We start from the raw sequence: 23,032 nt of genomic DNA, 5'->3' as shown, positions 1-23,032 counted from the left end.
ACTCCATTTCATTTAGCATAATCCTAAATTTACTATAACTGTATGAGAGCTCTTCTACTTAAAGATTCCCTTGTATTCTTACATTTAAAAAAAACTGTTTAAAGTGTCAAGTGGCAGTGGCTTGAATGAGCAATGAAACTGTTGTATCTTTTATCTCTCTGTTACTGTCACCACCACATGGTGTAAATATTTAAAAAAAAATACAAGTCTCTTTTATCAGAAAGTTAGCTTCCCTGGTTCATCAATAATTACACTGTACCAATGGTAATTAGTCAGTATACATAGACCTTTTTTTAAATACAGGCTTTGCCGACAAGACACGTCATTGTTGTTTCAGCTAGAACTCACACCTGCATTTAATAAACCTTTTTTTTTTTACTAACAGACACTTTCACCCCATACATACTGTATGTCTCAGGTAGGAGAAGCATAAGCATACTCAACAATATTAACATCTATTCTCTACTATAAATTGTGTCCCAGTCAGCTATATCACTGAACTTGCATCAGTACACTAGTCAAGTAGGGCAGGCTACCAATGCTCCTAAATGGAATGCAGCCATCGTTGATTCAATGCAATTAAATTCAATCAATTTATTCACATTATGTAATAAAAGAAGAAGCAAGTAGGCTACATTACATTTTACATGTGAAACGGGACACCCGAACCTCACCCACACTCTCACACAGTATGGGTTTACTAGACCAGCACATTAGTCCACAGCCCCCCCCCCCCCCCCCCCAAAAAAAAAAAAAAACAACAACAACATATAGGCAGAGCGAATGATTACAGCATTAAATCATATTTCAGTATAGTCCAACTGGTTGCCTCCTAAATCTCTTTTTAAAAACATGTACAGTTGGTGACATTTGCAAGTCTTTATACAGATCATGATGTTATAAATTACACATGTTCTTTTCATGAGAGAAGTGGTCTGTTTATGGTCATCTTCTAGTAATAGTAGTAATAGACAAATAAATAAATATTATGCACACATTGTATTTGTCATATAAATATATTCATTTATGAAACCCAACATTGCTGTACAGCATACATTAGCGGATTTAATTTAAGTGTGTTAAAACATGCATTAATTTAAAATGCCTCACATAAATGATCGTGAGTCTACTACAGTATGTTGGTCTTTGCACTTCATTTCGATTCTCTTCATATTTATTTATTATTTGATATAATTAACCCATGCACCAGGTGAAATCAATTGAAAAAAGTCCAGCCACTCCAATCTGAATATTTGCTTGAGTTCCTATCATATTGTGGAGATATTTGAGGAAATAATCAGCAGATTAATCAGTGGTGCAGTGGTGCGGTGATGTCTTGCTTTTTTAAACACCAGAGGGCGCTTCGGAGCTACTATATCAACCAGACTCTTACCTCTGTTTATCAGACCTGTGATGTATCAAAGAAAGACGAATCTTTAAATCCGTTTGTTGACTGAAGCCGGGTGCCAGTTTCTACTCTGAAGTTAACTGGTGTTTGACTGCACATTGCACAGAAGCTAGTCTTTCTTCAAAAAGTGAGGGAGTTCGAGGAGAAACACGCCTGAGTACAATTAAATAGCTTGACCTTAAACCAGGAAATAGAAGTAAAGTGTGTTGAAAGGTGAAATAATTCAAAGAAATGCAAGAGGGTAACACGAATGGAAGAAAGAAGGTGGAGTGGTTATAAACAAGGAGGCGTATTCATCTGATGTGACCACTCCTCTCCTGTCAGGCAGCGCTTCCGTGTTTACACACCCACAAAAAAAAAAAAAAAAACAGGACACCAGCGGCCGTCGGATGAATGTTTACCGAGCAAGCACAGAGCGGCGGTGAGGAAAGTGACAGTCACACTGGAGGCTTGGTGTATGGTGAAACACAGGTGATTTCGGCTTCCACGGTCGCAATTTTACAGCGGTATGTTCACTCGAAGGGGGCATGGAGACGTCAAGAAATCTACACAGAAAGTTCTGGACCCAAAGAAGGATGTGCTGACCCGGCTCAAACACCTCCGGGCGCTGTTAGGTGAGTGAAATGTCACCGGGGCTTTTTGATGATGGTGCATCGCCGAGGCTTAAGCTAGTCGAGCTAGCTAACTGGCACCAGGCACCAAGCCGTCTGTGTTAGCCGGCTGGCTGGCTGTCACAGCGGCGACCGGTGCGAGCTCGCTGACAGGCAGCACAAAGTCACCCGGTGTGGCTAAAATGACCTGTTTGCTGCTCACCACCTGTGTTCATTGAATTTTTTTTTTTGACGTTGTGATAACAGTAAGAAGCGACTCTGTCATAAGGCATGGTAGGATGCTAGCTAATGGGTGCTAGCTTCCTCGCGGCTAACTAGCCAGCAGATGCTAACTGATGCTGCAGAACAACCTTTGTTGTCATTTAGACCTGTGTCATAATGAGTCGTTTTAAAAACCCAACACTTGAAGCTCGGTAGCTGCACAATGAGAAGCACAAACACAAGTCACCGTTTACACACTGAAGGGTGAAGTGGGAATAGGGCTTACCTCCTGACAGCTTGCTGGCTGCTGTAAGACACTTTACACAAGGGCTATTTGATGATGAAGTTGTGAAAATAAATGTTTATCTACCATTTAGGTGCAGTTCTTTGCGTCTTTCATTGAATAAGGAAGTGCAGTATTAATGGCAGTTGTAGGACTGTTGTTGTCCCTCACAATGACAACAACAAGAGACATGGATTTACTCTGCAGTAACCTGGCATCTGCTGCACATTAGTTTTGTATCATGCATGATGCATGTATTTCCAATCCTCTTTTGAAGTTTTGTTCATTGATCACTCATCAGTGCTCTGAATTTTTCTGTCCCTGTGGGTCTAAATGATTATTTCACTTTGCAAAACATTCAGGCAGAGAACACATGACATGCCACTTAAATAGTTAATGTCCATTCTGTCTTCCTGAAACAAAGTAGGCATAAATTATGAGCATAAACAATCCAAACAATGCAGACAAGTATTGGGTTCTCAATAGCAAAAGCACTGTTAGGTTTTATATGTGCATATATATTTATGCCCCCTCCCATCAGGGTAGGTTCATTCTGTTACTACTAAGATGACCTTCATATTATTGAGGTCTGTGGAATACAGTGTGTAACACTGGTGCATCACCAAGAAAATGGGGTCAGTGTGTACTCTGGGATAGTTTGGAGAGGAAGAAAGTTGTGAAGAGGGAATTGTCAGTTTGAAAACTGTAATAGATTCATTAAAAGTGCAACATTTAATATCATGTGCTTTAGTAGGTCACCTACACTCAGGCATTGCTCTGTGGTTGTGTCTTGGATGAATGTCTAGTAGTGCAGGTTAATATATAATCTAACCACCTCATCATATAGTCATCCTTACACAGTTATACTCAGTCTTAGAAGAGCTAGAGAGAATCAATAACTGCTATGTTTTTTGTTTGTTTTTAAGTAAACACAATCTGAAAGCTTTGAAGAGGAAAACATTTTTGATTAAAGTATTCCATTATAATCAGCTTAATATTTAATGATATTCACCATGATATTCAAAAACATGATTTACAATGACATAATTTGTAAAAAATGTCATAACATTTAACCTGCATTCATCAATATAGCTGTCCAGTAAAGTCATGTCTGCAGTAGCAGGCAAGTGGAGAAGAAGAATCTCTCTGAAAACAAGGGCCATGTGAGATGTTTATGGTTGAAACTGTTTGTTTGACTGATGCACACCAGCCCTGTAACCTTTTCATTGTGGTATGTTTGCTGTTGTATTGATTTCTTATGGAGCAGCACAACTGTGACAACCAGTATCGGCTTCGCTGGTAGTGTTTAAAACCTGTGTGTAACTGTTGTAAGATAATGTATGGTTAGATCCTTCTGCTGTCATTGCACACCTTCAATGTCAAGACTAGTACAACCAAAGTGGAGGTCAACAAAGAGCTCTGCACGTCCTCTGTGTTTTTCTTTCCCTCATGTGCAGTTAAAGATAAGGTTAGTCTGTTTGTCTAGTAGCTGATAGTCGGGCCAACATGTTGATGTCCCCCAACGCCCCAGATTTTACCATGCTTTCAGCTAAGGAAGGATTTCCTCCTGGTGCTGCTGGTTCCTGTGTGGACAGGAAACAGTGATGAAGGATGAGGTGCTGAGGGGGACAGGACAGGGACTTGGGAATAGAATTGGCCTCCTTTCATTGCCCAGTGTTTTGTCTTTTTTTTGTAATATTAGCAGAAGGATGAAAAATTAGGCTGCTGGGCTTAATACCCTCATGATGATTGTAAAATGTCAGCAGTCCTAACATCAAACATAACTGTAATAGTCCATGACCAAAGGAATTTTTCTAAATAACCAGATGGTGGACCATTTAACTTGCATCTTTAATGTTTTTAAATGAATAATACCATTAAGGGCAGTAATGATGTTAAGAATTTAGAATTTATAAACAGAAGTTGGAAAAAGTTAAAGTTGGCAGTTGTTTAACCTTTACCTTTAGACTTTTTAAAATAATTTTGATTTGAATAAGTCGGTAACACTTTATAATAAGTACACACTATTATGCAAGAGTTAAGCAGTAGATACTGAATTCATCATTTATAACGCATGAATACTCATTAGTATGTAGTTTCTAAACACATAAATGTTTTACTTATCATTGATAAGCACTAACTGTATTTATAAACTACATACTAATGAGTATTCATGCATTATAAATGAAGAATTCAGTATTTATTAATGCTTAACTAATCCTTAATAGTGTCGACTTATTATAAAGTGTTACCCATAAGTTGTGTCTTACTGTTTCTATGGCTTTGGAGTACCAGGATCAGAAAACTGTTGAATCCAGTTATAGTATCGGCTGTATTGTAGTTGAAAGGACAATCTGTGGTCTGGGCTATTTTGAGAATGGCTCTGTATTGGTTTTCTGCTCACTGGGCAGATCTGTGGGATAGAGTGTGAAAGCTGCTGCATGTTAATTTGCTGGTCATGCCTGGCTGAATCTGGCTGAGGTTGTTAATTACAGGAGCCCAACAAACCACCTGATCACTCACTGCTTCTCTCAGTGGAGGCACACTCTGCTGTTTCTCTGACTGTTTTCCTGCTCGGCGTCATTCCCATGCTCGACTCTCTCTCTCTACTCACTCTCCAGTCACTGTTGCACAGGACTGCGATTTCTGAATGACACCTGAAGAAGATGGTTAAAACGCTATAGCAGCATTGTGGGAAATCTGTCACTCTGTTGACTGTACGCGGGAGTTTGTCTGGGGAAATACCTTATTGAATCCTGAGGGAGATGTTTCTCATCACTTGCTCCCTCCCCAGGCAGGTCAGACTGGCAGACCAGCTGCAGCGATTCACCGTCTAGATCAAATATGCTTTGCTATTGTGAAGACTTGAGTGCAGGCTCAGTGGTTAAAGGACAAATGAGTAGTAGAGAAAGCTAATAGAAAAAGCTAATGTTGTTTTTTTTTTTGGTTGCTTTGGGTGTCTCCCACTCCTGTAAACAAGCTCAACTTAACCTGTTGGTGAACTGTATGGGAACAACAATGAATTTGTGCAAGTGTTGTTAGCAATAACAGTAGGTATATTTGTTTTTGGGTGTAGGTGTGTGTGTGTGTGTGTGTGTGTGTTTTTCTTTGCAGCCAAAGGTATTGCTTTTTTTAAGGGAGATCTGCAACCCTCTTTGGAAGAAATGAAATGTAGTGTCATTACACCTTACTTTTCTCCATGTGCGAGCTCTAAGTGTTGCTGGGGTCAGGGTCAACTGAAAGCGCTGCTGGTATAAGAGGAAATCACAAGGTGAAGCACCAGAGGAAACAATGAGCCCAGCACTGGAAGGGCTCTCAAGAAGGTCCTCTGTGTGGCTGAAGTAAAGGCTGAGATCACTCGACTTCTGATTCTCCTCTTTTGTAAAACACTCAGGTCAGAATTGTGAATAACTTCAGCCTCTTCTCATCTCTTATCCCACGCCATGTGGGCATGATATCAACACTTAAGGGCCTTCATCTTGTGTAGTTTAATGTAGAACTACCACAGTCAAGAGTCATAAATGGGCTTTATGAACTTTTTTTTTAAGGCTATTTGTTATATTTCCTCACAAGCTATCACACACTGAAGTGGACTGACTGTTGTTGTTGTTGTGATGAGGACAAAGGTCCACTGGTTTCTAGTTGTGGCTACTGTAAAAAATCAAGTGACTTGCCGGGTGGTGATTGTTGAGTATTGGATTGTGATTCACGTTCCTCATTAAATGAACCACCTAGTCACAAGACGATTTGAAGCACTCCAGAAGAAGACTGTGATTAAAGTTGTGGTTCTGGAAAAGGCAAAACACTGGTCCTGTAAATCAAAGTGGATTAATTAAAGCTTGTTTGATGCCGATTAGCACAAATAGACTTTTCTCTCTCAAGGTGAAAATAAATCCGTAGAAGCTAATTTAACTTAGTCCCTTGGCCAGCATAAGACAACTGTGATTAAAAAGATAATATTGCATTTGAAGCATTATGAGACATAGTCTGTTCTTGCCCATTACGATAGCTTCTGTTATTATGGTCCTAGCATTTAGCATGTTAGCCTGAGAGCTGCAGAGCTTGTATTATGGAGTAATGTGGGTTTGCATGGGTTTAGCTCAGACAATAGAGAGAATATAAAGTACCAAATTCAGATTTTCATTTGTTAATGTTGCAGTACAGTTTACTCCCCATAACTAAATTCAACCTCCAGTCCCAAACCATATGCGCCAGTACCACCATCTGCAGCAAGCCAGTAAAACCAGACTGCCAATTCAGTCAAGCTCTACTTGAGATAGGACATTTGAGTTTGTATAAAAAGCAAGGGCAGGTTGCCTTACTGTTTATCTAATTGCTTGAATTTCTCTTGAAGGAAAATAGCTAACCAAATCCAACACATTACTGGTACATACAGAGAAAGTGTTGTTAAACCTTTGTTATAGCCTTTTTCTGTTCATTATCCAAAACCACAGTTCACATGAAGGTTAGGTTTTTAAACGTGTGCACATTACCAGTGCTAGATATATGTTGTTGTTGAATGCAGCAAAACATTTTTTTGGCCAACAGCCAAAAACTACAGGTACACATTTCAGCTTTATAGAAAGTAGAAACATCTCTGTGAGGAAGGTCATGGAGATACAGATGCCAGTGGGACAAAGACGAGCTAAGGAAGGAGCTGGGTGCATCCACTGCACTGTACTGTATATAACAAGACCCAGTTATCGGCCAGCACTTATCAGAAAACAGATGTGTGTTGGAACGAGTATGTTGTGAAGCAGATGTAAAAAAAAAAAAACAACAACAACTGTTTCTTGGTTATAGCTGGATTGAACAGAGTATATTGCTCCAGTTTTCATTTTTGGCTCATTTTCCCAGGTTTGAATTGTTTTTCAGCGTCAGATCAACCAGCGTATTTACTGAACTGATTAGGCACAAAAGGGGGAAATTAACTCTTTTATTTTCTTGAGTTTCTCTCCACTCCTGTTCCTGCTGTTAATGATTGTGGCTGCTTCTAAACTAGCGGCCGTGTCCAGATAAGCACTTAGCTGCATAAAAAAAAGTCCTGTGCTGCTGTCCCTGGGTCATTAGCATTGCAAACTATGCCATGATAAAAACAGACCGGCAGCTACCTATTGCACTTTGTAAGTGTTACTGGCACTGGATCACCGCACCTTATAATGTTTTGATGGGCTCTCACTGGTATGATGTGGGTGCTGCAGTGCATTCATACCACAAATAATGGTTATTTGTCAAATCATTAGCAGGTCTTTCAAGTTAGGTTAGGGGTGTGTTGTGGGTTATTTTGGCTTGAAATTGGCACTTGAAATAAAAATAAATCCCATTAACTATTAATATGTTTTTGCAGCCAGCACTAACATTTATTTGTTTTAGGATAATTTGTTCTTATTTCAGTACATGTTATAATACATGACTTCTAGATATAAACATAATGCTAAACGCTTAGATGTATTGTATTTCTAATCCACAGCTTTGGTTGTGCTCTTGATCTTGCTTTTCTGTTTTCCGTCTGTGGTATTCCCGTCATGTGTCTCTGAGCTTCCTGAAAACCCAAATTTCAAATATGATATAAATCACATGGTGCTGAATGAAAGGCTTTTTTCTTTTAGCTGCTGACCTGCTGTAGAGCTAGAAATAGGAAACACCAGTGCTCTGTTTTCTGCGGTGGATATTATCCGTGTGATTTTTAAACAGCACACGAAAAACCAGTTTGTCTAGTTAGACTGTGTACCTGTGCTGTGTTTATAGCTGAACCTAGCCCAAGACTTGTCGTTAACAGGAGCAGCGTTTGTTAACAAGATTTGATCTCAAAGTGGATTTACATTTCATGTTGTCTTTCCAAATACCCAAGCTCTCACTAATCTGCTATGGATTTCCAGCTTTAAAACAAAAGGAAAATAAACACTTAACTTTGGCTTATACGGTTAGCAGATTTCTACACAGTTGTAAAGAGCAGATTTGAAGTTGTTAACCCTAGTGACTGGTGCTGGCTGATGAAAAGCCAATTTAAAAAATGTACTTCAAAATTATTTTATTTTAAGGTAGGATCTTTAGCTTTCTTGAATGTGCTCTGTTATATCATCTGAGTTGTGATGGCATTTGTCATGTAAAAGATGTGAGAGATCAGCTGAAGTTGAAAGACCATCGCAATAATAAGAGGAACTGCCATGAAGTTTTGTAAAAATGAAGTGGATGAAAATGAAAGCATTGACACAACATTATAAATACATTTGTTTTCTTGTTTACCCAAGAAACCACTTGTGTTTTTTTGTGTTTAATTAGCACTTAGCATGCTATTAATAAAATAGGAAAATGCTTCAGGCCTGAGTTTCTATAGCATGTTTGTATTATTTTAGATCAGACATTAAAATTGTTAATTGTGGCGTTTTCTACCTTTTGCTGGAAGGGAAGAAAAACAGGGAACAAGAGAGATAATGCTGCTCTTGCTTTCCTGTATACTCAAACCAAATAGTTTTGCATTCATCTTCTTTTTGAGAATTCCCAGCCCTTTCCAGACCATCTGCAGTAGAAAGTCACTTCACAGGAGAACAAAATACTGCTGTGCTGATAAAGATAAGAGTTTAAAGGCAATCTGAAGGGGAGTGAAAGTTTGCCAGTTTAGCAGCTCATTAGTGCCAGCCCTGCCGGGGTAGGCAACGCTCTAATGTGTGAGGTTGGATGGGGATAAGGTCAGACTTTGTCCGCTCTACCATGACTGTTTCACACTGTGCTCTATGTAGACTTATAGGGCCCCAATCTGTTGCACAGCCAGACACTGAATGCAAGTCGAGAGGCATTCATGCAGTGTTTGGCACAGTGGCATCGTAATGAAATCATATGCATCAAAAGTGTTGTGATTGCAGGAAAGGAATTATGTCTCTTGGATTTTTTAATGCAGCTTTATACTAATCCCTGAGTCACAACATCAATCATTTGATAATTGTTATAATAGTATGATTATTATTTATTCATCTCAAAGCCGTTACATGCTTGTTGACATTTTAGAAATACCTTCAATAGTTTTCTTGGTACGCCTCTGTCAACTCAAGAGACAGCAGCATGCTTTGCTCTGTTGCCTTGTCCTAGTGTGTTAGAGAGGATGATACACGGCCATGACAGTTATTGACATTTTCCCCTGACTATAGCTATAGGTTGATCAAAATTGCCCAGGCCACTGTCCACAATGGCCACAATGTTCCTGCAAACTGAAAGCTTCATAAGCCAAACCAGCCCACTGAGATGATGAGCCTCTTCGGTACAGATAGAGGAAAGAGGAAGAGGGAAAAACACTGACACAGCAGACATTCAACCAGCAGCAGCGTGTTATCAAGGTCTTCAATGAGGCTCTACCGCCTGCTACCTATTGTAACTGTAAAGTGCATCATGTGACGGGCTCACTCAGCTAGTTGTAACTGATTTATGATTAACCTCCGTTCACTCTAGTCAAATATCAACCTCCTCATCCAACCATGGGTCACTAAGTGCTGACTCCACACCACTCCTCTCTTGCCTTCTCTGTGGCCACTGGTTTTTAAAATGTGACAATGAACAACACGTAACATTCAATGTACATTTCATACATTTAAAATGGCAATAATGATAATATTATGAAGTTAAAATTGATTACACAATGTGATAGCAGTAGTATGATGATACCCTGAGCATCTCTTGGTTGGTTCCCCTATCTTTCTGCCACTAGGCACAAACTTTCATGGAAAAAATGGAGGCTGAAGTTCCCCTGTCACTGCACAACAAAAAGAGTAGTGCTTAGCGGCTGGTGCCTTTCTCCAGGTAGTGAAAATGGAGGACGGTGGAATAATTTAAGTAGCTGTGGAAACTATCTGGCAGAAGAGAAACAGGCCTGTTGTTTGAGGAGGCAAAGAAAGTGAGTTAAGGAGTTATATATATATATAAAAAACTGTGGTAAAACAAGAGTGAACTTTGTATGGAGAGAGCCACAACCAGACAGGGACAGTCAGCTCTGCATCCGCTGGGGCAGATTTCATGAATTGTTTTACAATACACTGGCACAGTAATGTGATGGCCCACCAGGGTTTATTCGACTATTGAGAGACGTCAGGGACTCTGTTTCTTGCAGATAGTAGTAGCTATGATGCTAACACTACCATCAGCAGCCAGAAACAAAGATAAGATTTGATAATCTAAATGAATAGCTTGTTTTCTGGTGCTGAGCTTTTAAAATGGGTCGTGCCATATGTAACATATTTCTTTGTGACATTAACACCACTTCAAAATACAATGCCACTTTTAAAACAAATTTCGTCATACACGTATATAAGTTGAGCACCATTTTGAAAGATTTCAAAATATGAAAGAAATGTATCTAGTCTGTAGGTTTAACTTTAGGCTAATATGAACTTCTGTGTTAATGTTTGAAACGATAATTGATTAATAGGGCAGTGGGAGCGCTCTCTGGGTCTCTGTCATGCATATTCTCAGATCACTGCCAACAAAAAAATCCCTAAATAAAACACCTCTCCATTTTTTTTCCCAAATCTCATATATTCCAGCCTCACACAGCCTCTGATTTTTTCATGGCCTTCCTTTGTTTGGAGATAATCATTTATGGGGGGAAGCACCGTCTACGGTGCATCCATCAGCTTCCAATTTAGCTACCACCCCCATGTCTCTGCTACTACGTGTGGGCCCCCTCCAGGCATCCCTCTGCTGGGGCTCTTAAAGGGTCCTCTGTGTCTGATCTGAGCAAACTGCCAAACGAAACATATCAGTCTTTTCTCTCCTTTTTGGCAAGAATATAGTGCACCTGCAGTGTTAGCTAGCCCAGAGCTAATGCAAATGAGTGTGTGATCACAGGCCTTATTAGAGATGTTTCAGAGTATAACATTGCATATTAATGATTCCTCTTCAGGTGGTAAAATGGCATGCATTGTAAATTGCCCAAAGGGTTAAACTATGGTTTGACATGGACCTTCGAACGTTAAACATGAGCTCTTATTATTAGTGTTGTGTGCTGATTGAGTTTGAACAGGGAGCTGTGAGCAGAGTAGCCTGACGTTTGGATTTGATTGTGTAAATATACCATAGGATTCAGCTGACTAGATGACCTTCACCCATTTTCACTAACAAGCCCAGTGTGCACACTGCTGTGCACACTCTCTGTGCTTGCCTGGCAAACTATCATTCACTATCATTCATTTGAATAGCAAGTAGCAGCTGAAGCTCAAAGTTGTCATACATTTGTATCTGCAGTCAACAATTGTTAATTTTTCCCCCTTGTTTACCTTTGTGTGGAGCACTAAGAGTATTCTGTAGTCAGGGATCCAGACTGCTACTAAATGGGGGCCCTTAAAATACGAGACGTGCAAATACATTTTTCATCTACTTGCGCATGTGCAACCAGTAAATTTGTCTTTTTTTAACACTGGTGAAATGTGGAAGTGGCAACTCAAAGAATCTGTAATCTGTCATTACAGGTGGCAGGCCAATGTTTGTGAGGATCATGAATGAAAAAGAAATGTGAATATTTGCTTTGCAGGTCAATTTACAGTGTGTGCTCCTAACATTTTAAGTTAGGGGCCACTGTGCTCCTCGTAAAAAATGTTAGTCTGGAGCCCTGGTAGTGTTATGTAATGGTGCATATGGATTCAGCAGTTCAGTCCCCCTTTCTGACTTTGGCCTCAGGAGCCTCAATGAGACACAGGGAGACCCCTCGGTGAAGCCATGTCTGTTTACTTTACCCTGCAAGGGTTTGGAAAAATAACAGCATGTATTTGCACTGACATCTGAGTGGGATATTTTCCCCCAGACAATTTGTGAAAAATGACAGTGAGCTGATAATATCTGCTCCTATAGACCATTTTAAGAAGACGCTGTGTTTTTATGCCTTCCAAAAAGTATTACATTATGGTCTTCAGCTCTGACTGCATATTATTATTTTCCAGCTGGTCTTCTGACATGGGGGTGGAACATCTGCCCTTCCCTGACAGTTAACAGGAAACGTATCACAATAGGGAACAACCCAGACCTGCCACGGCTGTTTGGTCTGTTAATTCCACTATAGAAGATTGCAGGTCTCTGCATCATTATGTGATCATCATCATCATCTACTGTAGGCCATGGTTCATCCAGTTTTTCATCATCTAACAAAAAGGCAGGGTTAACGATCCCCTTGCAGAATAGTTTACTGTCATGTAGGCAGCTGATAGGCTCAAGATGAGTTGTGTCTTTCAACAGGAAGAAGAATAACTGGAATAGCATTTGCAGAAACAATTTACTGTAGGCTGGGTCTTCTCTTTTCCCTTTTTATTAGTTCTTCACCACTCTTCTACAAGAAGTGCTATTATGTGTGAACCAGATCACTGAGTGTTGTCATTGACTTTGGCTCTTCAAACAGCTGAGCTCATCAGTTCATTCAGGACACAGGACTTTCTCCCACCCTCACAGCCCTGTGTGACCCCGGCTCGCTACAGCTGCTCCTCATCCAACACTGTTTTCCTGTTTTTGAGATGGGAGTCTTGCAGATGGAGGGGTGTCAATAGAGGGACACACACAGTTATCTTGTTGAGCTCAGAGGATACAGTGTCATCCCCCTGCATTCCCAGGACTGGCAGAACAGGTTCTGTCTCTTTATGTCCACATGCTGTTACCTGAGAAGTTAGTGAAGCCATTGAGTGAAGGCTCTTACTGGATGTAAGTGCTCACAGTGTCTACAGCCAAAGTGACCACGAGACCAGGTTAATCCTAGAATATGGCTTGTGTTAGAGGCTATTTGCATTCTGCCTACTCTCAGGGCATTTGCAGCCCGTTTCATTTGCTTCAGTCCTACTCTCTGTGCTCACATAATACTGCTTTACCAATAGGGCTGTTTACATTTACACATTTTTTTCAGAACCAGACACCAGAGGTAGTATGTCTGTAGAGGGAAAGCCCAACCTTGCGGGCATAGGTAGGTACAGTAGGTAGGGAGGTAGGTAGGTAGGTAGGTAGGTAGATGGGTAGATAGCAGCAGGACAATGATCGTCACTGATTGCTGTCAGTGAAATGCTGCACGTTTTTATCAAAAGATCTGAGCCTCCGGAGGACAAGTGACTAAGTGGTGACACTGCTTGTTCATGCTAAATCATGTTGAAAGAGCAACATCCAATAGGGAAACTCCCAACACTTTGCCAGCTGGTCAGTGGCGTAACCTTAGCACGTGGCTGGCCCAGTGGTGTAACTCCATCACTCGCTCAACTCCGTCAGTCAGTAAGACCAAAACCATATAGAGTGTGAAAAAAACTGGAGTTGTATCATGTCAATATTAACCCACAGCTCATTTTCACATTTTCATCCATCAGTGACCCGCATGTGGTTTGATATGTGCAGGCTGGACAGTCTGTTTGTTGCTAATTTGAATGGCAGAGTCTTTGTCTGGACTTCACCACTGGCAGGCCGATCAGTGTCTCGTCAGCATTTTTCTGACATGGTAAGCAGCACCCCCACCAGAGACTCTTGCTCAATGTCAGTCATCCTGTGATCTTTCCTTTTTTTTCATTGTCTTTTCTCCTCTAAAGACCTCTCTCGCCATCTGCAATGCTTCACTAGCTGGTATGAGGAGAAGCGGTGCAGTGAGTCTGAAGGCTGGAGAGCACGAGGAGTGATGCCTCTGTGACACGCAGCATGACATGAAATTAACTCACCCCCTCGTCAGCTTCTCCTGCACCCAACAATATTCAAATTAGAGTTGCATAATTGTTATACACTTCCTCTTTGTCCTTTGCCTCTCACCCTCATGTACACAGTACATTATTGGCACTGAGCAGACCTGTGTGATATAAAGCAGTACTGTTTTTGTTCAATTAGACATCTCCCAATCTTGTAATGACAGTAGGAAGTGCATTAATGGCCTAATTGTAGAAGTAATGGAAAAAAGCCATTCTTTGCTTCTTTTGTGAGCGACTTTGAATGGGAAAGCCTTTAGCTAGTATTTGATGAGTTTGATGAGGGAAACCAAAAACTTTCGTCAACTTACCAACTGTGGCTTTACAGCCGAACCGAGTCCAAATCACGGACGTAGCACCGTTTTTTTTTTTTTTTTAACAAGCTCTCCTGCTCCGCTGTCTCTGAGGCAGGTGCGATGACGTCATCGACGATAGGTCGGTAGAGCGCAAATCTCTACTGTGTGCCAAATTTTCTACCGTCTACCGCATATACCACATATACCGCGTATACCGCACAGCCCTACAACAACCCCAGCACCTTCCAAAGTTAGTTTTACTCTGATCCTGTCCTTATCTGCCTTATACTCCCGAGCTTCTCTGAAACTCTCCCAACAGAACAAACAGTGGTTAAAAACTATAACATGTGGTGGACCAAGACTGGAGCACCTTCACCTTCAAGTCCAAGCCCTCTGGTGTTTGTCTGGGTCACAACTTCTATCCTCAGCAATTGTGTAGTGTAGTTTAAAAAAGCCATTTTTATTTGTGCAACAGCTGTGACGGTACATAAAAAAACAGCAACAAAAAAAAAAAAAAAAGCGATTTTAAAGTGACATTTTATAGTAAAGTACCTCCCCTCCCCATCTTTAGGAGGTGTTTGTCTGTATATAAGCTCTAGTCCATTCTCCACACTTGACTACACCTCTCCCAGTATAAAAGCCCATGGGATTTTCAGCCAGGAGTTGTTTTGGTACAGCAGAGCAGTTTATTATTCCAGCTAACTAAACCGACGACAAGCAATCTAGGTTAGCTGATGCTGCCAGCTCAGTGATGAAACCAAAGCTAACAACACTGGGTGGGAATCAGACCAAATTAAATCAAGTTGATTTAAAGAGCACATTTAAAGAAGCCACAGTTGATCAAAGTGTTGTAGAATAAAATGCTGCATAAAGAAAAACTCACTGTCGTCAGTGTTTCTGTAAAGATAAATGGATAGATAAAATATTCGCCACAACTGTAGTTTTACTTCATCACAGACGCGCTGACCTTGCCTGTATCCTCAGCCTTTGGTGCTGCTGGCTGTTACTGTTCGTGCCAGAGGGGAGATTTACTGAATCCACATTTTTTACTGGCTGTGAGACTGCAACCCTTTGCAAGGACAATCATTACACTTGTCATTAAAGTTTTCCTTGAAGTCCAGTGTGTGTATGTGTGTGTATGTGTGTGTATGTGAGTGTGAGGGTGTGCACTCATGTGCGTCAGCATTTGTGCTTAAATGTGAATTTAGCAGATGTGATTAGCTTCATGCCAGGAGCGAGGAGCATTTAATGAAGTGTTGCTTTCTCTGAGAGGTCGAGTTCAAGCACTGGATGTGTTGTGGAGAAAGTACAGCTGAAATGTAGAGATCATCAGATTCCTGAAGTTTTCAGTGTCTGGCTGCATTTCTGTGCCTGTTTTGGCAGAACTGGAACCACCTAGTTACATTTTAGACCTCCGAACTTTGAAAGAGTTCACTGGCCTCCTCAGATCCACAAATGATGCTTTGCTGTTTGTTCTTATGTCAAAGCTTAAGACTATGAATCAGTCATACCTTCACCTTGATCTTCCCGTCATGCATCCTCAATATTGTCGCTTTAATCTAAGGGTAAAGATAACCCATCAGACTCTACACTACAAAAATCCAACTCTCTGCATGAGCTGTACTACCTCTGGCTGTCTTCCAGTTTGCCATGTGGTAGAGGGAATCGCAGCAGAAGGTGAACCTTAATTGCTGTTATTGTGCCAGGACTCCTCCTGCCCTACATTTGATTCCTCAGTCCAGACCTACAGTATCTCATCACCATGTTTGTGTATAGAGCCACAACAATTAATCGATTAATCGAACAATAATTCATTATTAAATGAATCGTCAACTATTTTCATAATCGAATAATCGGTTTGGGTAGTTTTTTAAGAAAAAAAGTCAAAATTCTCTGATTTCAGCTTCTTAAATGTGAATATTTCTGGTTTCTTTGTTCCATTATGACGATATACTGAGTATCTCTTTGGTTTGTGGACAAAACAAAAGATTGAGGACGTCATCTTGTGGTTTGGGAAACTCTGACATTTTTCAACATTTTATAATATTTTATTGACCAAACAACTAATCGACAGATTAATTTGATAATCAAAATCATTAGTTGCAGCCCTAGTTGTGTATGTCCAACAAATGATAGGTTCATTACATGAATTTGGGATTCTGTAATGTACACATGTACGTATTATTTCCTTCATTAACTATAGAGGATTATGTGTTTGCTTGTGTGGCTGTCAATGTACCTTGATCGAGACTCTTTATATCCAAAAGACCAAACCAGATTATCTGGGATTTGCAATTGCACTTTCTGTCATGCTTTGGCCTTTGCTAAATGTGCATACAAACCAAGGAATGAGACACACTCCTGTATTCAACATATTGTGGTGCAGTGTATAGGTCAGCAGCAGAGAGAGGAATATCCTCAGTACACGAGTTGAACATAAGTTCACTGGCACATTGATGTGAGTTTGTTTCCAAAGATGTCAGTCTTTGTACAAGAAGTCTTAAAACATGCGTCTCTCTCCACATCAAATCAAAGCCTTTATACTACATTGCATCAGCAGCAGAGGAGAGATGTTTTAGAAATGTTTGCACCGCAACAAGGGTTGTGAAACAACTGATCAGGTGGTAAAGTTGTTTTCAACACACCACCATAAAGCCTGTCATCATTGCACTTGTGATTACAGGTGGGTGAAGTTGCAGATGGCCAGGAAGTTAAGCAAACTGCCTCGGATGTAAAACTGATGTAGTCGGCAAAATGGGGAAGAAGTAGAAAGTCATTTGTGCAACAGTGACAATAATTTTAACAGTGTCACTTGTAGAATAAAGAGACAGCAAATAGCACCTGTGGTTTCTTAAAAACAAAGACAGATGCTCTCATAAGATACCTAGAAGCAGTCAGTTTCAGAAAAGATATGCAGTGTCAATTATGTTCCATTTTCTGTAATCTGACAAAGTCACACATGACAAGAGTCACATGTCACAGATAAAATCAGATATTTGCCCACATCAGACGAACATTACAGTCATTTTCAGTGGCTGCTAGTAACAGCAGATTGTTGAAAAGATTCCTCTGAAATTCTGAGAAGGGAAATCATCTGCAAAATTGGCATTATGACCAAAGTACTCGCAGTATAGTCATTCAATTGTTCTGTAAAAGGGTTTGGATAATAGTGTTGTTTTATTACCTTTAATGCAGCTGCTATGACTGAAGAATCACAATATTATTATTACCGGGAATCCTGACAAAATCTATTTCCATTTCATAACCACCTTTCATTTTCATCCATTCATGGTGTCATTGACGGTGTTTTCCTCTTTTCCCACAGATATCATTGACAAAAGTGAACTGAAGGCCTTCTTCGAGAGCAACTGTTCTCAGATTTATTTTATCTTCTATGAAAATTTCATTACACTGGAAAGCAACTTAAAACAAAAAGGTGAGTACAACCCTTTGTTTTGTTTTCTTTTAACCGCACACTAATTAGTTGACCACCAGCCTTGATTGTGTTCAACCATTAACGCTCTCTATGGTGTATGTTACGGCAAAGGTATATCTACTTCTGCCCCATGTGTACAAGGAGATGAGCATAAGAAACCATAGAAAAGCACTTTCTGGCCCAGTATAACCAGTACAACACTGTCATGAGTAGAGGATTTGTTCCCGCTGGGAGTATGCTTTCATGGTAACATAAGTTCCTCTGACCGAGTGCTCCATATTATTGCTACATTATTGATGAAGCTAATGCAGTGTGGCTCCAGGTTATGTGTTTAACAATCTAAGTACTTTCTCTGTGTTTCAGGGAACAAATCTCAAAGGGAGGAGCTGGACTCTATCCTCTTTATTTTTGAAGTAAGTCATTGGTCTTTTTTTCTGTGCTGATGTCTCCATCTCAGATTTCCTCTGAAAGCTGCCACAGCCTCAACCTGTTTACTGCGGGAACCACAGTTTCCATGGCGGCATATTGCATACCCTAGTTACTTCCTGACTTTGCCTCACATAGCCTGGAAATCAAGCAGAGGTTATGCAAATGAAAGAACCATCAAATAATTTTTCTTTTTTTTTGTGCTGGTTGGGTGAGATTTCAAATAATGTGTGTTTTTGCAGATGAGAGGTGTAATGTCTTGTGGCTTTGTCTGTAGTATGTAGTCTGTTTTATAGCCCCTCCCCCTGTGTGTGTTTTTTTTAAACCCTCTAATGTTGCACATGCAGGTTAAAGTCCCCTACCTTGTTTTCCCACCTGACTCCAAAGGCAGCTCCAGTTTCCAATACAAACATTCACCTCTCCAGTTACATTTGCACAGGGCAGGGCTGTAAAGGTGGCAGCAAATCAAAAAAAAAAAAAAAAAAAAAGTGGGACAGTGTGTTTGTCCCTCTTTGTACAGTATGGCTTGTCCTTTTTTTTTTTTTTTGATCACCTGGGAACAGTGTGAGATACAACACAGAGTCAGTCATCCCAGCTACAATGGAGGATTCTTAACTTTGGATTTAGGCCCACTGACCAGTTGAGGAGTTTGTTACAGTAACATGAAGCCAGACACAGCTGTAGTCTGGCATTTGCTATGGATTCCTAATTTACCACTTGCCAGTCATGAATATCTAATGAATCTTGACTGTATTGTCACAATATGAACCTGTATGGTGCACAGTGTGGTGCGCAGTATGGTACACAGTAGCACACGTCAGAATATCTATTATGTGCAGTTTGTTTGATTGTTTTGTGTTAGTGGCATTCTTTGGTAGGATTTAAGAGTTTATCACTGAGACTTGTTTCTGTGGCCTTCTCAGCCTGCTGCTTGGGAGCTAAATTAGTCTCTAATCAAGATTTTAAAAAAGTCATTAAGATTGGAGCTCCCCATCTGTTAAAAGCAAAACCAACTCGCTAGATTTCGCTTCCAGTATTTTCCTCCCCTCTCAAGGATAGCCTCCCTGCCTGTCCACATTCAGTCATCTGACCTGTAACTAAAGCCTGGATTCATGCCTGCTACATATTTATGGAGTCATCTTTTCAAAAAGAACTAATATTGAAAGCAGCTTAACCCTCATTTGTCCCCTTTTAGCTCCTGCCTGTGACGACGTGTGCTTTTACCCATGCACTGAGAAGATAAGCTTGCTTTGAGTGGTGTGTACAGGACAGATACAGGGTTGCTTTGATCCCGAGCTCTGCTACACTGTGCGGACTTTCTCTTTTATGCCATAATAGATTAGGCCTGTTGGATCGTATGTGGTCATGAATATAATATCAATTGATACGTTTGTGCTCACAAACATGGACTACCAATGCGTAGCATGTAATCTTAGTGAATTTTGCGTTGTAATCATTTCCCTTTTGCACAGCAAGCACAGAAATTTGAGGCGTTTTTATCATAAACCCAACTTTTCCTGGCAGGATAAAGCGTTTTGTAAACGTGTATCATTTGCTTTTAGTCACAGAAGTCAGCGGACCAGAACCTAAGCTGTATCAGCCTTTGTCTGACAAGCCTCTGAGCAGTGTATGGAGTAGCCACGGTGCTGGAACAACAGCCTTGTTGCAGCTTTTGCTGTGCGATACACTTAATTCTGTATGACAGGTTAAGAAGAACAAAGCTCAACATCGCAGCCCTTCTTCTTCTGTGGTAGGATTTCCCTGGAAAGCCACAGTTCTGTCCTCATCTCTCTGTGCAGATGGGAATACAGTCTCCTACTCTCTCCATCACCTGAGTTCCTCCTTACATTCAAACCTGGCCAACATACTATATACAGTACAGTACATGCCTGCAGTGTGTGTGTGTGTGTGTGTGTGTTTTGAGCTGGCTATGTGCGGATTACTTCACCATCATGATGAGGTATGTGACCCCTTTTTACCGTGGGTAGCCGTAGGGGAGTATGATCCTCCACGCCGAGCCTGTTTGAGTAATGGATATCTAGAGGGGGTAATCTTTTGTCCCTCCCCCTAAACTCTGCTGGAGCACCCCACCCCCACTGCCACCAGCAGCCATCACCATTCCTTTCCAGGAGTCCTTTGTGTCTGCTGCCACAGAGGCATCCACGGTAGTTAGTGATGCTGCAGCAGGACTGAGAGATGAGAGACCTGATCTCTGTGAGAATGGAATAATATGGCTGAAAATGCTGAATTGCTGTAGCCTTAGGTGTTCATTCTTAACATGTAAAACCAGAGGCAACAATTTTACTCGGTATCATTAATGAAGTATTGACCTATTCATATTATAAAAGGAAATTCAGTCTTGAGTCAAATGCAATAGCATCGCATTGCTTAAGCATTCACCCTCTTTACTACAAGACACTTACATCCTTACTGGTCTTGATTGGTTTCAGAAGCTGGATAAAATATGCAGACGTGTATGTAATTGAGGTGTGACAAGCAACTTAAAGTTAAATACACTTGTATATGGACTTGTATGATCAATTACCAGACAACAGCTAACTCATAAAGGAAGGCTTCACAATTCAGCAACAAGCCCCATGTAACAAATGGAAGATCTTTGCAAGATGCTTGAAACCACACAGACTATAATAACATATTGTACTTCTGTAAATCTAAGTGTTAGTGTGAGCTTGACGTTTATGTTAAGGCTAAAGTAGCTACAGGTTTCATGGCTGAGGTGAGAGATGTTGTATGTACAGCAGCTGTTGCCTAGGCACCACCACAATAAAGCCGTCAATAAGCAGCAATAATGGGAAACCAAAAAAACAATACACTGGCATCATCAGGAAGGTTTGTGAAAGTTAAGGGTTAAATCCTCGGAGCAGAAACATCTGTTCCAATTTGATCTGATCTACTTTCCAGCAAAACAGTGACCACAAAGTTAAAGCCCAAGCCCAACACAAAACTCTTTATGTCCTGAAGTAGAAGCTAGAAGCTGGGTCTCTTAGGTCAGGGTCGCCGTTTGTGTGGTTTCGTAAAGAGGAACAGTGAAACAGGGCTTTGTCCAGATTTACAATGCTGACATAGACATACAGTATTGATTCACTTTCTGATTTTTCTGATAATAATACTACTACTTACCATAGGTGAGTAAGACATAATCCTTTTTACCAGGATAATGTTTGTCTTCCTTTGTCAGCCATTTCTACTATTATATTGGAGTCAGGATGCATTCTCTCTAATTATCTTCATGGCACCACTTGGCACCCAAAGATGAGTGAATTTAAGCACAAAGGAAGAAAGCTACAGAAAATCTGATGTCAGTCAACACTGATTATGCAGGAAGTGTGTGACGGTCGGAGTAGTTCCAGGAATTAAACAGGATAAGATGAGCCGACTGTTTTTTGCTGTCACATGACTCGATTTAGCTTGAGGATAAGGATACTCCTGGAGGCCTCAGGGGTCTCCAGTTTGTCCAGTGTGTTTACTCCAGTTTGACAGTTGACGACCTCTTACTGGCTGAAAGCAGTTTGATCCTGGTGCCACTGAGGTTGTGGGACAGGTTAAGGGACAGCTCTGGGACCAGTGCAACTCAGAGGGAAGTCTGTTTATATCCACTTTCACTCCAGGATGTGACCTCACCATGACCTGTCCTGCCGTCTCTCATCCGGACCTGACTCAGCATTCTGAATTTCCCTTGCCATCCTCTCTCTGAACAAGCCCCCCCGCCCCCAACCCCCAAAATCCAGATTTCAGACTTGACTTGACTGTGGTGTCTTTTATGGCTACATGTGCCTTTTAACTGTCTAACCTTATTTTTGATGAATAATAATCTATCCCACCTCAGGAGTAATGGCTTTTGGTTGATTTATTGATTATTTACCCAAGATGGTCACTTTTATTTATTTAAATCAAAGGAGATCTAGAGAGCTTGACCACTGGAGACTGGAGAAAAAAACTGAAGCAAAATACAGGGGAAAAAATGGCCTTACTGTTTATGAAAAATTATTGAAAACAATTGCATTTGCCAATTTAGTAAATTAAGAAATGTAACATTTAAAAAGACCAGGAAAAGGAAGAATGATGCGTATTCCAGATGTCACAGCTCATGGCAAACAGATGATTGATTTTCATTAAAATGCCATGAACAAATGCACCATTTCAGCAATGTGTATGGAAATGGTCCAGAATGAGAAAGTAGGTAATTAACAACACAGTGTCACTCTGTATCATAAACGGCCATCAACAGTCCTGTCAGCCGGTGCCTGGCGTAATGGCATCATATTCATTCCTCTTGATGCACATCAGCTGAAACTCTCCTCTACATGTTGGCTAACATGTCTCTGAGAAATTAACCCAGGGCCATTTAGCTAAGTGATTTCTTTCTCTCCCTCATTCCTCTTTAGTCTTAGTTATGACTGACAGTTCACCAGCAGGGGATTATTGGTTAATGCATAAATGCAAATTTACCAAGTGTAGCATGGGTTTATGCATGGAACAGGCTGAGTAAATGAATCTTAATGCCTCAGGCTTCGTTTGAACCTGGTCTTTAGCCTTTAAACCTGAACTGCTGGAGTGCTGCTGTATATTACTGATAACTATTTTTGTTGCAAGCCAGAGCAGTGATTTATGAACATTTTACAGATGCATAAACTTGAAAATAACTCAGTCCTGGGAGAAGCCCCCTGCA

At 40.6% G+C, this 23,032-nt stretch overlaps 1 protein-coding gene across 3 annotated transcripts in view; it reads left to right on the top strand.

The window, feature by feature from the left end:
- Nucleotides 1-1,803: 1,803 nt before the first annotated feature.
- Nucleotides 1,804-23,032, top strand: part of ralgapa2 (Ral GTPase activating protein catalytic subunit alpha 2) — a 90,881-nt gene continuing 69,652 nt past the window's right edge. For all 3 annotated transcript variants that reach the window (XM_083998606.1, XM_083998605.1, XM_083998607.1), the window contains exons 1-3: nucleotides 1,804-2,022; nucleotides 17,806-17,916; nucleotides 18,280-18,329. In XM_083998606.1, coding sequence (XP_083854732.1) covers nucleotides 1,917-2,022; nucleotides 17,806-17,916; nucleotides 18,280-18,329 — 267 coding nt within the window. In that variant the 5' untranslated portion in view covers nucleotides 1,804-1,916. The remainder of the gene's footprint in view (nucleotides 2,023-17,805; nucleotides 17,917-18,279; nucleotides 18,330-23,032) is intronic.

The sequence above is a fragment of the Trachurus trachurus genome (assembly GCF_905171665.1).
Source record: "Trachurus trachurus genome assembly, chromosome: 22".
Taxonomy (NCBI): Eukaryota; Metazoa; Chordata; class Actinopteri; order Carangiformes; family Carangidae; genus Trachurus; species Trachurus trachurus.
Note: the sequence above shows the minus strand (reverse complement) of the source record. Positions and strands in the feature narration are given on the sequence as shown.